Source organism: Psittacula echo, assembly GCF_963264785.1.
Source record: "Psittacula echo genome assembly, chromosome: 3".
Lineage (NCBI taxonomy): Eukaryota > Metazoa > Chordata > Aves > Psittaciformes > Psittacidae > Psittacula > Psittacula echo.
Genome location: NC_137736.1, coordinates 2,490,157 through 2,505,167, shown reverse-complemented (window position 1 = coordinate 2,505,167; position 15,011 = coordinate 2,490,157). Strand labels below are relative to the sequence as shown.

The 15,011-nt window shown below is 40.8% G+C and overlaps 1 protein-coding gene across 1 annotated transcript; it reads right to left on the bottom strand.

The window, feature by feature from the left end:
* Positions 1-2,952: 2,952 nt before the first annotated feature.
* LOC308218945 (uncharacterized protein C3orf85) lies at positions 2,953-12,852 on the bottom strand (the record flags this gene model as incomplete). Its single annotated transcript, XM_080613484.1, has 4 exons — positions 2,953-3,031; positions 4,795-4,880; positions 5,086-5,234; positions 12,804-12,852. 4 exons carry the CDS (start codon positions 12,850-12,852, stop codon positions 2,953-2,955), a joined length of 363 nt encoding a protein of 120 aa, XP_080469610.1.
* Positions 12,853-15,011: the final 2,159 nt, after the last annotated feature.

Genomic DNA, 15,011 nt, shown 5'->3' with positions numbered 1-15,011 from the left:
GAGTTGAGGTGTTTGCATCATTTCGGGTTTGATTTGTTTTGGGCTTTTTTTCCCTCAAAAACAGTCATAGTATCAGAAACTACATAGAGGAACTGCTCTCCATTGTGCTAGAAGTGAAGATCCTGTGTCCTGAGGTCTCTTTTTCCACCCTCAGCCCTGTTCTTCGGATTTTTCATCAGTAAGGCACTGCATGTGTATCTGTGCTGCATAGAAAAAGCAAGGACGTAAAAACTGTAGGTGGCAACATGAAGATGTGTGGGAAAAGGCAGTAAAGAAGGGCCACAGAACTGTTAGGCCTGGAAGAGGGACCTCGATCCAAAGCTGCTTGTGTTAAAGAGCTGAAATAGTATGTGAAGATAAATAAGGGAAGCGAATTCACAGGGTAAATATTTTTCCTGGTTATTAATAAATGCAGAGGAAGGAGTTTCACAGTCAAATCCTTGTGAAAGCCATTTGTTCATTGTCATGAGTGGCATGTGTTTTGATAACGTGAAATAAGCACCTCATCTTCCACTGCTACTCATGCATGCACAATTCTTCCCATTTAATTCAGCAAGACTAATTATCTGAATTAGTGACATTAGCTTGAAGCTACAGCTTTGCAGATTGAGGCTCTGGCTTTCGGAACAACTTCTTTAAAGGAATTAGTCGTGTCTAAGTACAACAGAACTGTCAAATTGCATCCCCTGGCTTTGTCTGATGTTTCGGTTACGAAGCCAGCCATACACAAGACTGTCAGTGTGGCAATAGGTTTAAGGTGGTGGTTATTCTAATTTTATGGCTCTGACAACCATAAAACAGTTCATAAAGGCTGGGCAGTTACCTCACCAGCTGATAGGAGATGAGGTAAGACACATTTCATTTTACCTTCCACCTCATTAGTGGACTCTGTCGTCCACACTCCAGGGATGCCTGTTGTCTTTTTGAGAGTTAACTCCTGAACCAACTCCCATTTTGGTTTAACTTACCATGCAGGCATGACAATTGTAGCTAATTCTCAAGCAGATCCAGAACCCCTGCCCTGGAAGCAGCACCATCAGTTAGAGTGGTAGGGCTCAAAAGAGCAGCGCTTCAGGAGCTGATGCCCAAGTGGCTTGAGCATTGCTGCCTGCAGAGTGGCAATGTCTCTGGAACCATCAAGGAGACACATGGGGTGAGCAAATCCTTTTATTTTTGCTTTATATCCATTTAAAATGAAAGTCAATACAGTCCTACTTTTTGCTATAAATTGAAGTGTTTTGGTAACTCTGTTTTGCCTGCACTGTTACTGATGCAAATAATACAAGGTTTAGGATCTAGAGCACTCGCCTATCCAAGGTCAAGCAACACAGGAAAGGGGGACAGAAGGAACAGGCCATGACTGTTCAGCCAGTGAGGTCTTTCAGTCTATACATCATCTGTCACCCATTATCTTTGAATGAACTCTTGATAATTAAGTAGTGTGACTGAAGGTGTGAAATTCTACATGGCAAATACTGAACTTGCACCTCATTTATCTCTTTCAAGTGTTTAATGAATTTTCAGCTTAGCTAATGAATAATGGCAATTTCAGGCCCATTGTCTTATGCAGGGAAATTAATAATGGCCTAAGGATAGTTTCATACCTAGGAGTATGGTAGAGATTGCCAAAATGCCAGAACGTGCATTTCTTTTTAGAAGGTCCAACAGCGATAGGACAAGGGGGCATAGGTTTAAACTTAAACAGAGGACGTTCAGGTTAGATATAAGGAAGAAGTTCCTTAATGTGAGGATGGTGAGGCACTGGAACAGATTGCCCAGGGAAGTGGTGAATGCTCCATCCCTGGCAGCGTTCAAGGCCAGGCTGGATGGAGCCTGGTAACATGGTCTAATGTGAGGTGTCCCTGCCCCTGGCAGGGGGGTTAGAACTGGATGATCTTGAAGTCCTTTCCAACCCGAACTATTCTGTGGTTGTCTTTGAATTTGTTGCAGTCGCTATATGGTTCATATTCACAAAGAACTCTGAACACACAGAACCTGCTCTTTGGGGATAGAAAGTGAACAAAAATTGCCTGCCTTCACCTACCCTGTCCTTAAGGTTACTGTACATTTTGGTTTCCCAAACAGGTCCTCTTTGTCCACGCAGCAATTTTGACCAGGGTTAAAAGCTTTTAGTTGCTAGCAGTGTATTAATAACATATAAAAGAAATGTGGGTGCCCAATTATTTATTCAAAGGTGTCCTGAAATAAGGCAAACTAACGGATAGGAATGGGAAAATTTCCAGACTCAAGACCTTGGCATAAAGAACGTTATAACGTAATCACTTTTATTAGAAAAGGAGCAGTGAATAAGTGTGTCCACCAGCTCCTACTTTACACAAAGTAAGAAAAAACAGCTCACACTGGTAGATGTGGCTTCAGCTGGTTTTGGCATTCAAGACCAAGTACAGAAGTTTAAATGCAGAAAACAAAGCATAGGTGTGATACAGATGTATATTATAATACCTGCCAGTTTGCCCCCAGTACTTGAAATGCCCTTGAAGTACAGAAGTATACTCTTCTTACTAGCCAAACCTGAAGCAAATGTGCTCTACTTCATTTACTCGCCTGAAGCGACTGATTTCCGTTTCTTAATTGCCTCTCAAAAATGTAGCTGAAATACTGAGAAATAAAACTGAGGTTTTCAGTCACAGAAGCAGAAATGTGCATTTAAAAACAATAGTTTGGTCAAAAAATGTTTTACCTGAAAACACAAGGGGTTTTAAACATAATGTGCTGAAAGTGAATGGTTGCCTTGTCTTCAGCTTCTTATTCTATTTACCATGACTGGCATCTCACTTCTACTTATGAATATAAAATATGCAGTATTGAGGGAATTAGCATGTTCATTTTGGTTTTAGACAGTGGGATGAGAGAAAGTCATCTTACCAAATACATAATAGCAAATGCATAACATGCCATTCCTAACATGGTCAGACACAAGACATGTAGGATTTAATAGCTCATCCTTGTCTGTTGCTGGAGGTGAGTCCCAGACTGCTGTGGCATATCCATGTAAGATCTAATGTTGTCACTGGAAAAGATGCAATAAATTACTTTTAGAAAAAAATTGCAAATTTAAGGGTACTGTCAGCAGCTCTAACCTTCAGATTTGCATGCTTTTATAAAGGTTTTCTTCTGGAAGTACAGCCCTGAACCAGAGTCCTGTACATGCTATGTAGGTTTGCTTGGCCATCTCAGAAATGTCACTAATCATGAACCATTAGGTTCAAAACAATTCTTTTCCTTTATCTATGTTTTTTATAACTTCTGTCTTGATGTCTTTTTCCTATACACCTTCATAAAAAACTCCAGACCTTAATTTCTGTCGCACTAGCCTTGGGAAATATATTTCAGTCTGAGCATTAACCAGCCTGGCTCTGAAATCATAAACATGCTTCAGTGGGAGTGCCTATAATTGTGTTCCTGTAAACTGGCTTTAGTCCTGTCATATACCAGTCATAGGCATTATCATTCTGGAGGGAGAAACCTCATCTTGCAGTATGCCTAACAGAGGTCAGGATCGCAGCCTTCAGACATATGAATTGAACAACTAATAATTAGACGCAGTTAGGCATTTTCTATCTGAACAGTTTTTCTGATGGAAAAGATAGGGTGGGATTTTTCTGGAAAAGTGGATGAAGAGTCTTCAGGTAACTTCACATTCATCATAAGGCAGAAGTAACTGCTGCTAGTCAAGAAAGCTGCTGCCCATCAGTATTAGAAATGGTGCTTCCTTCGAGTCACACAAAGACACCAACTGAAGACCTGGCAAGAGGGCAGGGAAATCATGACTTTTAGCTATTCTCTTCCACTCTGCTTCTGCTCAGTGAGTGAAACTGGCATCACCATTCAGGTGGAACAGTCCTAGAAAGCTCAATCTGAGACTCTCCAAATCAAATCCTTATCTCATAAAAAAAGTGCTTTTCAAAAGCCACATTTCAAAATGAAACTTATTTTCAAAAGGAAAGCTAATTTTAAGTCAATAAAATTCAAAGCATATTATAAGAAGAAGCCTACCTATTTTCCTATTGGTCGTTACAATTAGGCTGATCAGATTGCTGTATCTTAGTAACTATTTTAAGTACTGAAACTTAAAGTTGTATGAGCTTAGTTCTACCCACTCCTGTCCATTTCAAAGGACTGCAATATCTTGGTATGAAGTGTTTTGCAGGAATAGCATGTGTATTCTGTGCTTGTCAAACTGAATCAGTAGTTGTTTCCTAAATTTGACTACAATATGTCCCAAAAAATGTGTACATTTTTGCACAGTCTTAAATTGTCATAGAGAAATTGTTTGAGACTTCATTTCATGTACTTGTGTGCTCATCTATAAATATGGGTTTCTCCAACTGCTGTGCCTCATTCTCTGTTTTGTTCTGAGGTCTTATTCTACACCGTTTTGTTACTGAAATAGATGAGGGTTTTATCTTTCATTTTTCTCCTCAGGAATTGCTTTGTGTCTGCTTTTAAACCCAACTATGTAGGATATATACCTGCAGTTTAGCTTCTGTAGGTATTTTAAAAAGATATATATTCTTTAAGCTTTTAATGAATTCTTCCAAAGCAAACTTAAAAAAGAACTTGCCACATTTCAAATAACTATAAAACTTGGATAGGAAAAACAAATCCTTATGTTTTCAAGCCATCTCTTATAATCGGGTTTGTTCATGTGCTGAGTTATGCCACTAGGACCCTATTGTCCCAAAGCACTGTTATATTGGTCAATTGTACTTACTTAGGTAAACGAACATGTTCTGAGTCTATGAAATGCTCTGTTGAGAAATCCCATTGTACTTCGCAGTTGAAGAATCAAAGGCAAAAGGAACCATGTCCATGTAGTATTGTGCTGTGTCTCTTAAAGCTCTCCATGATTTACTAACCTGAAGTAGACCAAAATAGAAAAGAATATTATGAGCTTTGAGACTGCAAAATGCAGTTGGTGACAACAGTCTTGCCTGCTTTGATAAATCAGATTCCCTCCCTTTACCCAAAGGGTTACTGTTCAGTGTTAATCCCAGACCTGTAATTGTGTGGTTTGGGGTTTTTTTTGACCCAATAGGTGCTGCAAGATGAAAGCAAGTATACCTGTTCAGCTATAGTATATCCCCATGCATCCTGGCTGCTGCTTGGGTCCCAGTAGTTCTGAGAAAAGAGTATCTGTCGTTTAAGTCGTATAAATTGATTTGCTGATTCTTCTGTCAGAAAAGGTGCTCCAAGGACACCTGAAAAGGAAGCTGAGAAATATTTGTAATATTAGGAAAATGTTTTAGAATGTCCACCTCAAGAAGCACACCCAAAGAGCAGGACCTGTAGTTTATTGATCACAAAGATGTTTCTACATTAGATCTTCAGCATACTTTTTTCTTAAGGCTGAAGTTAATAAGCAGGCTGCTATAAATCACTATTTTGCTGTTGAATCCAAAGTAAATAAAGTTATAAGCAAATTAAGGAACTAATTTATTTTTAATGCAAGATGTTGTGACTGAAAAGAAACTTAGACTGGATTTCACTAGTCTCAGTGTGCCGAGAAGCCCAAAGATTGGGGTTTTTAAAACCTTAAACCTACCCATAAATTTAACTATGCTTTCTAAAGCCCCTAGTTTAGATGTAGTAATTATTCTCATTAGTAGCAGAAGAGAAATTGCATGTGTAGAAATGACTCAAAGACATTGCGCTTCTAATCTTGCTATTGCACTGCTTTAGACAGCTTTTGAGTTCACCCCAGATGCAGAAGTACTTCTTGTAGATGATTTTGAAATAATCATTCTGCTCAAGAAAAATGGCTGACTTCCTCATTAACTTTGTATGAAAGGTTCTGCTACAGGAAAAGTCTACTTTTTTAATGAGCCACTGATTAAGTTGAAACTTGGATACATAAGCCAAGCTGAGACTAGTGTCTGTAAGCAGCTGTGCTCTGATTTAATGAAGTGGCTTTAAATGGACACCTGAGCGTGACCTACACATCCTTGGTACAGATGGGCCAAGAACTGGAACTCTTCTCCATTGTATCTTATAATAGCAGCTCAGCAGGGCAAGCTATTGCCTCACTGCCAGCTCTCCAGTGCCCTTATTCCTGAATTCTCAAGGGGGAAAACTCTTAACTCAGAATGTCAAATGTTTGCTTTCATGTACAACGCTCAGTTGAATCCAGTTCACTCGCTATTACTGCTGGCTTTCCTGATCATCCACAATGCGGTTGCTCTTTAGCTTTTAAATAGACAAAGATGTACACCGAATGCATGTAGGCAGCAGATATGTGAGTTAGAGTATTTGCTGCTCCTTTTCACTTTGTTTCTTTTCAAAGCCAAAAAATGCTTGAAAAGAAAGTGAGAAAATGCTTGATTATAGAGTAATGGACAAAAAAATCAGTGAATGTGGTTGTCATTGTCAATCTTAAAAAAGACATGAAAATGTGCATTAGAAAATTTACTTAGCAAGCAGTGACACTCCTAGTAGTTCCTTCCTACTTGAGTTTCTTCAGATTCCAAATTACTATTATCAGAAACCGGAGGCAAAAATTTAGGGGTAGGGAGTTTTCAAGGAACACCATCTTTAAAAATGCTAACAGCTCCATGTTAAAAACTAAGCTCAGACATTTGGTGTGAAGACTCTTGTTGTGTGAACTGCTCTCTCCCTTAGGGAACTGAGAAAGAGCTATTTCTGTACTTCAGAAAATAAGCAAGATTTTGGCCCGGGGAAGGAAAAAAAAAAGTGTATCTTGCATTTGTCTATTAAGCTCCTACCCTTCTGTTTGAGAGCTGTGCAGGATAAAAGTAACCTCATGCTGAATTTCATTATTTCTCTGGCAATTTATTATTATTCAGTAGAAAAATCTATGAGCTGTTAACTTCTTCTTAGTGAATGTGCAGAGGGCTTTTGGGGTATTAAATATTTTTGTAAGCTCATGATTATGTTTCTGGACTGAGATATCTGAACTGGGACCAGAAATTGGCTCGGTAATAGGCTTTACTTTTGTTTAAATGTATATAGAGTTACTAAGGGCCATTAAACATTAAATTTTATTCACCAATATGTGCTCTGGCTTTCCAGCTTCATGGTGAGCTAGAAAATAACAACATTAAATCACTCTGCTTTTTGATTTTCCTCTTCCTGTTGCCAGCATCTTCAAAAACTGAGCTTGTTCTGCTGGTGGGACAGTGAGGTGTTGTCTTGGCTACTGAGGTGCTAAGTGTTGTGTCTTGAATGTATTAACTTTCCATTTTTAGCATCCAGTCTGCTCTGACTGCACTTTTGCAAATGGCATCCAATGGCAAATGCCATTCAATGGCAAATGCCGTTCTTAACCATACATATTCACTTTGACTAAAGAGGACTTGCATGCTCCAAGGGAGGTGGGGGTGTCAGGTCTGCTCTTTGCTTCTGTCGTTGTTGACACCCAGTTCTTGTTCTTTTCTGGCTGCTATCACAAATGCTTCCTCCTCTCACTTTTAGCACCAAGGAGCCGTCTCTGCAGGGCTTGTCCCTAGCTGCTAGGGTGCTCCAAAGATACGTAAGCATCATAAAAAAGTCAGGTAAGAGCCTTTATATTCAAGGTAGTCCTTCAGGCTTAGTTCATTCTCTCTTCATCTTACTGTAATGATCGTTATACATCTCTGAATAGGGCCAACTTCATTCACCTCCAGAAGAACTCTGGTGAGACCATTCCTAGTGAAACCGAAAATAGCCCTGTTGGTCTTCCACTGGGACTAAACAGGCAAGCAGGGTTGCGAACTTGCTTGTGCTCTGGCAGAGTTCAGAGAAAGTCAGGTCAGGTTGCTCAAAGCCCAATCCAACCTGGTCTTGAGCGCTTCCAGATGATGAGGGCAGCTACAACTTCCCTGGACAACCTGTTCCAGTGTCTCACCACTCTCGTAATGAAGCATTTTTGCCTAATATCTCATCTAAATCTACCCTTTTTCAGCTTAAATCCATTCTCCCTTTTCCTTTCACTACATGCCTTTGCAAAAAGTTCCTGTCCAGCTTTCTTGCAGGTTCCATTTAGTTAGTGGAAGGCTTCTATAATACTTCCCCTGAACCTTCTCTTCTCCAGGCTGAACAAGCTCAACTCTCTCAGCCTGTCTTCATAGGAGAGGTGCTCCAGCCCCTGATCATCTTCATGGCCCTCCTTTGGACTCACCAGACTTGGGGAGCATCAGAGCTGATCTCTCTGTCTGAATAGCCCCTGAGTAGCTCCTCTGCATAGTCTTCAGCAAACAGCCTATATCTTGCTTCAATTTAAGTTCATCAGACCAGGTGTAATATTTTTCCTGCCTTTTGAACAGCTTGGAAAAAGACTGTGCAAGAGTTTGTTGCTCAGGTAGGTGCTTCAGACTATGCCTGAAGGACTGGAGCTCTCCATCTTGCAGAAGAGTAGCACAAAAACCAGGAGAAGGGAGATTCAAGCACCTGGGTGTGAGACTACAGCGAGTTAGCAGCAGGTGGGTAATGGCAATGAAATGGCTCACAGCGAATAAAGAGCTGAAAATAGAGCTGAAGCAAAGTTAACTCACTGAAAAGAGCAGTCAGACATATTGTACAATAATGTTTTTACTCAATACTGTTTTCTCTCTTTTATCTTAGATAAATATGCTACTTGAAAAACACATTTAGGGATTAATGGCTCAAAGGAAAAATAGGACAAATGTGTGCAGGGGTGGAACTATTGCAGGGGCTGTATCAGATGTTACCAGTTTGTGTTTCTTCTCATCGTCTCCTGAAGATTCACTCAGTGTTCTTGTATGAAAAACAAATTATAGGAAAAATTGGCTGTTTATAGCAAACAGATGCTTAGTTTGTGTAATCATTGCCTTCAGCAGGTAGTTTTGTCTGTCCTGTACACCTAAATAGATTTTCCATGGGGAAGACTACTAGTAATCATTACTGTTATGGTGCTTTCTGAGTATCTCATTTTGGATTAGTGTGAACTGGTATAAGGCTAAACTTGAGAGAGTCTCAGGAAGGGGGTATGGTGACAGAACCTTGTCGTCTTTGTCAGAATAGCAAATGTGTACTTAATCCCAGCAATGACTACTAAAAAAGAACCAGCAACCTGATTATGAAAAAGACATATCAAATAGCTTGGAATGTCAAGGTAATAATATCAGCCTGCATAGATCTTGAACTATTTGCATTAAAATCTCTTCGTACATACTCAAATGAAAGCTTAACCCTATCTTACAGTGATAGGTTTCTAGAAAGCAAGATGGTTGCTGGATGCAACCTTAAAATCGTCCCAGGAAGACATCTTTTTCTATCACCTGAATGTTCCACTTCATAGCACAGTCAAAAAGGTGAGAATGGGATTAAATTTTGACACCTTTGCCTGCTTAGGCACCCATTTAATTGATATGCTTTTGCTTTTTTAAAAGCTAAGCGGTATAAGCCGTTTTGTGCTTAGCAGTCTTTGGGGAGAGTAGTCAAGCCACCATTTGAACGTCTAATAGTCGAGTTAGATGATAAGAAGACAAGACTTCAAACTTGCTATGGTACAGGATATGCTTCCCCCTACCCCTTCCCCAGAGAGCTTGTTTTATCTAGATCCAGGAGTATTATATAAGTGGTAAGAAACATTCTCGAGGACTGGGACTGAAGTTTATCCCTGTTGTGTATCTATCACAGGGAAAAGTGGTTTAGCTCTGATTTGCTGTGATATTTACAAATAAATTGACAACTACTTAGCAGCCCTTCAGTCATTCTGTGCACATTGTCATATAAACTGGACCTATTTTTTTCTGTCCTTAGTTTCTGAAGACTATTGCAAGTTTCTGACAAATTGAAAACCTATTGTTAAAGTTATTCATTTCAATGGAATTTAAATGTCAAAAGTTGGCAATTGCTCCGACTCCTTTCCTTTTAGTCTAATAACTCTTATTATTATCAGCTTTGCTGATTGACTGGTCAAAATGTCAGCTCACAGGGATAAGGATGCCAGTCTTATCAGCACTTTAGGACACAGCTTGGACAGAGGCTAAACTTGGACAGAGCTAAACTTCAACCTTGGACACTTTAACCTTGCTGAGGTGGCTGGTGCTGACGTGTTGGGAACTTTGAAAAAGTAAATCAAACGCTGCAGCTCAGATGTGCTTCTTAAGGTTAGAAATGAGCCATAATGGACTCCCCCACACATCCACACTCCACAATACTTCATCTCTCTAACATTCTAAGCCCAGAAAAGATTCACAGAGTTAGACCCAAGGACTCAGTCTAAGGATTCAGAATAACACAGTGCAACAGTGCAAGCGCTGAAAGAAAAGCGTGGAAGCATCTAGTTTTCACCAGAGTATTTCTCTATGTCATGTGGCACTCCATGGAAATCAGGATGTTGTTATCTGTCAGTACTTTGCATACGTAGGTGGATCACAGCAGGCATATGCTTTTGGATTCTGCAGGCCACCTCTGGGCCACGTCACCTTTTCTCAGCTGAAAAGTACAATTACATTTAAATCAAACACCTATATATTGTTTTTTCAAACGGTGAAAAAGAACTGTGCCTATGCACATTGGCTGTGTATTCTAAAGTGTTTGGATGGTAACAGGCCTTCAATCAGTTAGATTTGCTAATATCTACTGATGGCAAAAGTCTCCGTCACTGATTGTTAAGTTCTTCAACATCACTCATATCACCCAGCCTCTGAAGTTTTGGTCTCATCTGTTTAAAGCCTGAAGTACAGTGGTCTCTATTCTTTGACAATTCCTAATTTTACAGCACCGGACATAAGAGCTCTCTGGTTCAAGAGATGAGAGCTCAGTCGTTAGCAATTGTCAGAGCTACAGCATCAGCCTTGTTCCCCCATCAGCAAAAGCAGATGATTTACAGACACTAAATGCAGAATTAGGTATTGAATGCATTGCTGATGTATGCCAGGGGTCAGGAAAGGTGTCAGCTATGGGTGAATGGCAAGGCGATTGCCAAAAATCCTGGATAATCCTAGAGAAGGAACTACTTTTCCTGCAACAAAATATTGGAAAAAGCATTGGTCCATAGGGCTTTCTCAGTGGGTCCTGGCAAAATTTCCTTTCTAAATCCAAATGTAGCCATAAGTTTAACCTTGCATGAATGGGCAAAACACCCCTATTGGTCATCTGAGAGCCTTCAGTAATGGTCCCAGTGCCAGGACACCATGCTCTTGTACCCCATCCCTTGCTGCTGCACTCTGCAGAGGCTAAAGGAAAGATCTAGCAAGCAGTCCAGAAAGACCATGCCCAGAAAAGTTAAGATGTTTATTATAGGGAGTGATTTACAGCAGCTAAGTTGAGGTTATGATGAAGAATCAGGCTCTCACTAGTGAATCATATGGCCTCTATTTTAATTCACCACCACCTTGATCATTGCTGAAAGGATTCACAATTAATGAAAAACTGAACTGTTTGTGATCAGTTAAGCTTTTAAGACTCATTAAAAATCAGTAATAAATAGTTCTTCCTGCCCTTTGAAAACAGGAACCTGGGAAAGAGGGCAAACAAGACTGTTAGGAAAGATAGAGAAATAAGGGAGATAAATATCACAGTTTAAGTCACAGTATCACTGTATGCTAGAGATTGGAAGGGACCTCAAAAGAGGGACAGCAGGCTGTTGTGATCCCATCTTGGCATCAGGTGACGTGGCTTGTGTCATGATAGTCTACAGTGGGAAGGAGGTAAGGTTCAGGAAGACAGAAAAGTGCCTAGGAATAGTTCAAGCTCAGGTGCATAGCAGATTAGGAAGTGCAAATAAGGGGAAAGGAAGGTTTCCAGGTGAGCTCTAACTTGCAGAAGAGAGAAAGGCCCTTTCCATCTCCTTCCCTCCCTGCAGAGCCTCACTGCAGCCAAAACTTAGGATCATATGACAAGGAAGAGAATTTAGCCCCTTAGAGACAGTATATCTGACTGTGGTCCCAGTTCACAAAACAACTTACTTATGATTAAGCATTGGTTAATTCTGTCTGCCTCATTTTGCCTTAGCTCTTCACATGGTGTATTTACTGCATGTGTGTTGGACCGCTCAGATCTAAGAAATGCTTTTATTGCACACAGGTGGCTGGAGCATCTTTTCATGGTGCAGGCAGCCACCTGAGAAGTCGACAGTAGTTTCCTGCCTACCTGGTTTGTTATAATTTAGTGAGGAATAAATTTATCTCACAACATGTGCATCACTTATTGCTGACTGTATCAGTTTGTGCTGCTTTGGGAAGAGCATCCTTTCAGCCTCACTGATGCTGCAGCCCCATCCCATTCATTTCCACTCTGGTCCAGTTTTTACAGGATGAATCTAGATTTTAGGTGCCTTGGTTGCAGGGTGTTGTGAAGGTTCACTGATCAGACAGACTGAGAGCTTTAAAAGAATCCATCTCCTTAAGCAATTCAAATCAGATGTCCTGAAAATCACTTATGAAATAGATCATTTAGATGCCCATAAATGCATGTGAAACTGTTTCTTGCTCCAGTAAACGTGGAGATCAGAATGACGTTCAGGGAAGGTTCCAGAAAAACAGCGTTAAACTCTTTCTACAATTTAAACAGTTCAGCAAGTCATTCTGTAAGAATCCCTTTCAGACAGAAATGCATCCTCGCTCGTCATACCTGAGAGTTTGAGCAGTAACAGTTCAAAAGTAGTCAGAAGGAGCAGAATCAAGACTGTATTTCACAGAACTTGCTATTGCAGTCTTGTGCTCGCCCACTCTCCCGTATGTCCCTGCTGCAGTGATTTCCAGTTAATTCTCTTCCATCAGTGCTGTTCTGGTGGTTACAGAGGCTTTTTTTTTTGCCAGCTGACTATTTTAACAAGCCAGAAGGGAATGACACGAGACAGGGTGCCAGGCACTTACCTGCAAACAGCAGAGCAGACACCAAAATTTGAGACATTTTCAGAGACATGGCAAATTACCCAGAAAGTCTTTCCTTTGTAAAACAGAGGCAGTCATAGGGTTTTATACTCTGTTATCTTTAGGTCTATAAATCATTTACCAGATACTTGTAAATCGTTGGTGCAGGCAGAGGGCAGGGTACAGTGCTTAGTTCAGATTTGTTCTATATGCCTCTGTTTGTACACTTTGGACTCTGCAAGCTGAGCCTCAGATGAGCCATAATGCCGTATTATTGTGTGGATGGATTAACTTCTCCATAAACTTTGTAGCACAGAATAGCACATTGGGCTTGTTCTGTGTATGTTGAACAGGCAAGTGTCTGTGAGTCAGCCTCCTGCATTTTTGAGGGTTGCTTTCCCCTCGTTGTGGTAATGGGCATGAGTGGTTTATGGTCTGACGTGAATGTGAATGGTGGGAAATGGTGTTCGAATCCACCTGCTCTGAGAGCTGTGCCTAAGTATCTGGTATATTTTAGCTGTATAACGCTTGGATTGGCAAAAATAAACCTATGACAAAACTGACCAAGTAAGTGCTAGGGCACTTGGAGGGTGTTGAGTTCCTGCCCTGAACTAGGCACTGGTCACAGGGTCTCTCATTGGTGTCTGGACATCGTAGCGTGGGACATCACAAGTTTATGCTGTCTTACCTTTGCCATCTCTCCAGTTAGATGGTGTCTTTTCGTACACAGCTCACTGTCAGTAATGGTTGTCTTGCTGCAGACTAGTTTATCTTCAGAAGCTCACCCACACTGATGGAAACGAGTCATGGAAAAGCTAAACTCTATTGGTGAGTTCATGGAGGTGAGTTGATCTGCAGTTCACTAGCACAGGCGCGCGTGTACTCCACAGTCTTTACATCATGGAATTAGACCTTGCTGACGTTACAGGTCAGGGGCAAGACTCCATGCTGACAAGCAGTAGTACTTCATTCTTGCATTCACAGTGAGAATCATCCACAGTGGCTGGAGCAAAGGTCTGTTGGGAGGTAAATAGGTACATACCTAAATGTATGTAGTTACAGAGCCTTGCAGCTTTTGTCGTTGCACATTGGTGGGCAGGAGGGGAGAATATTGAACAGTAGGTCTGAGAGTGGAATCCTTACCCTTGCAGTAGGTTGTTTCACAGCTTCAGTATTGGTTTAGTATTGTTCTAAAATAAAGAAATACATATGCAAGCCCACCTAGCAAATTATGGATGGAGGCAGGTGCTCTGCTCTCTGGTGTCATGTTAACAAAGAATATTATTTATCTAAGCTTATGATCAGCCTTGCCCATCTCTGAGCTACTAAACTAACTGTTAGATGTCAGCATTTTTGTGCATTAGCGTGAAAGGTGTATGGCCTGGGATGTTTGCCAGTGGCTGACACAGGTGGCTGTGATAGACAAGCTCTCAAGAACTACAGATGCCCAGAAATAAGTTCCAGGAAAGCATACAAGTTATCCTTTCATCCCTCAAAATTTTCTGGGCCATCCTCTTCAGCCTCTTTTATGCTTCTCTCTGACATGGATCTGGTTTCTATTGCAGTTTCCATAGCAGAGGTTTTTCCTCCCAGTTGCTAGTATAATGCATGGAAAAACATGTTAGGTGTCATTTTATATTTATTGCAGTTATCTCTTCTTCAGTGTGCAGTCTGCTTGTAGAGAAAAGTGCTGGTGATCTGGCCTAGGCCAAAAGAGATTATAGCAGCCAGTAAGAATTCACTGCTACCTGGAAGCAGATCACAGGGAGTCATGCTGGACTGGCAACAGAAATCCAAGACCTAGGCTCTGAGTTCAGAAGGATGCAAGGGTTGCTCTGCTGCAGAGTGGGATAGTGATCAGCCAGATTAGGCAATGATACAAGATCTGGAAAACAACTAAATTGCAGGCAGCATGTCCTTTGGATATAGAGATCCATAATATCTGAAGGCTTGTACTGCTTTTCTTTGTTTCATCTCCTTTCTTGCCACCCTCCCTTCCCTGTCTGATTTTGGTCTTGCTGCTGGCCCCTGCTGTTCCTTGTCTATCTCTGCCCTCTTCTCACAAGGTTTGTCTTCTTTCTTGTTGCATGCTCTGCAATTTAACATGAAATAATGCCATGCCCATAAAACCCAGCTTCTTTAGACTGGACTATTTATTAATCTCTTATAAGAAGAGTGGCTTCTCGGTGTGCTTTTCCTTTCTTCTTCTCA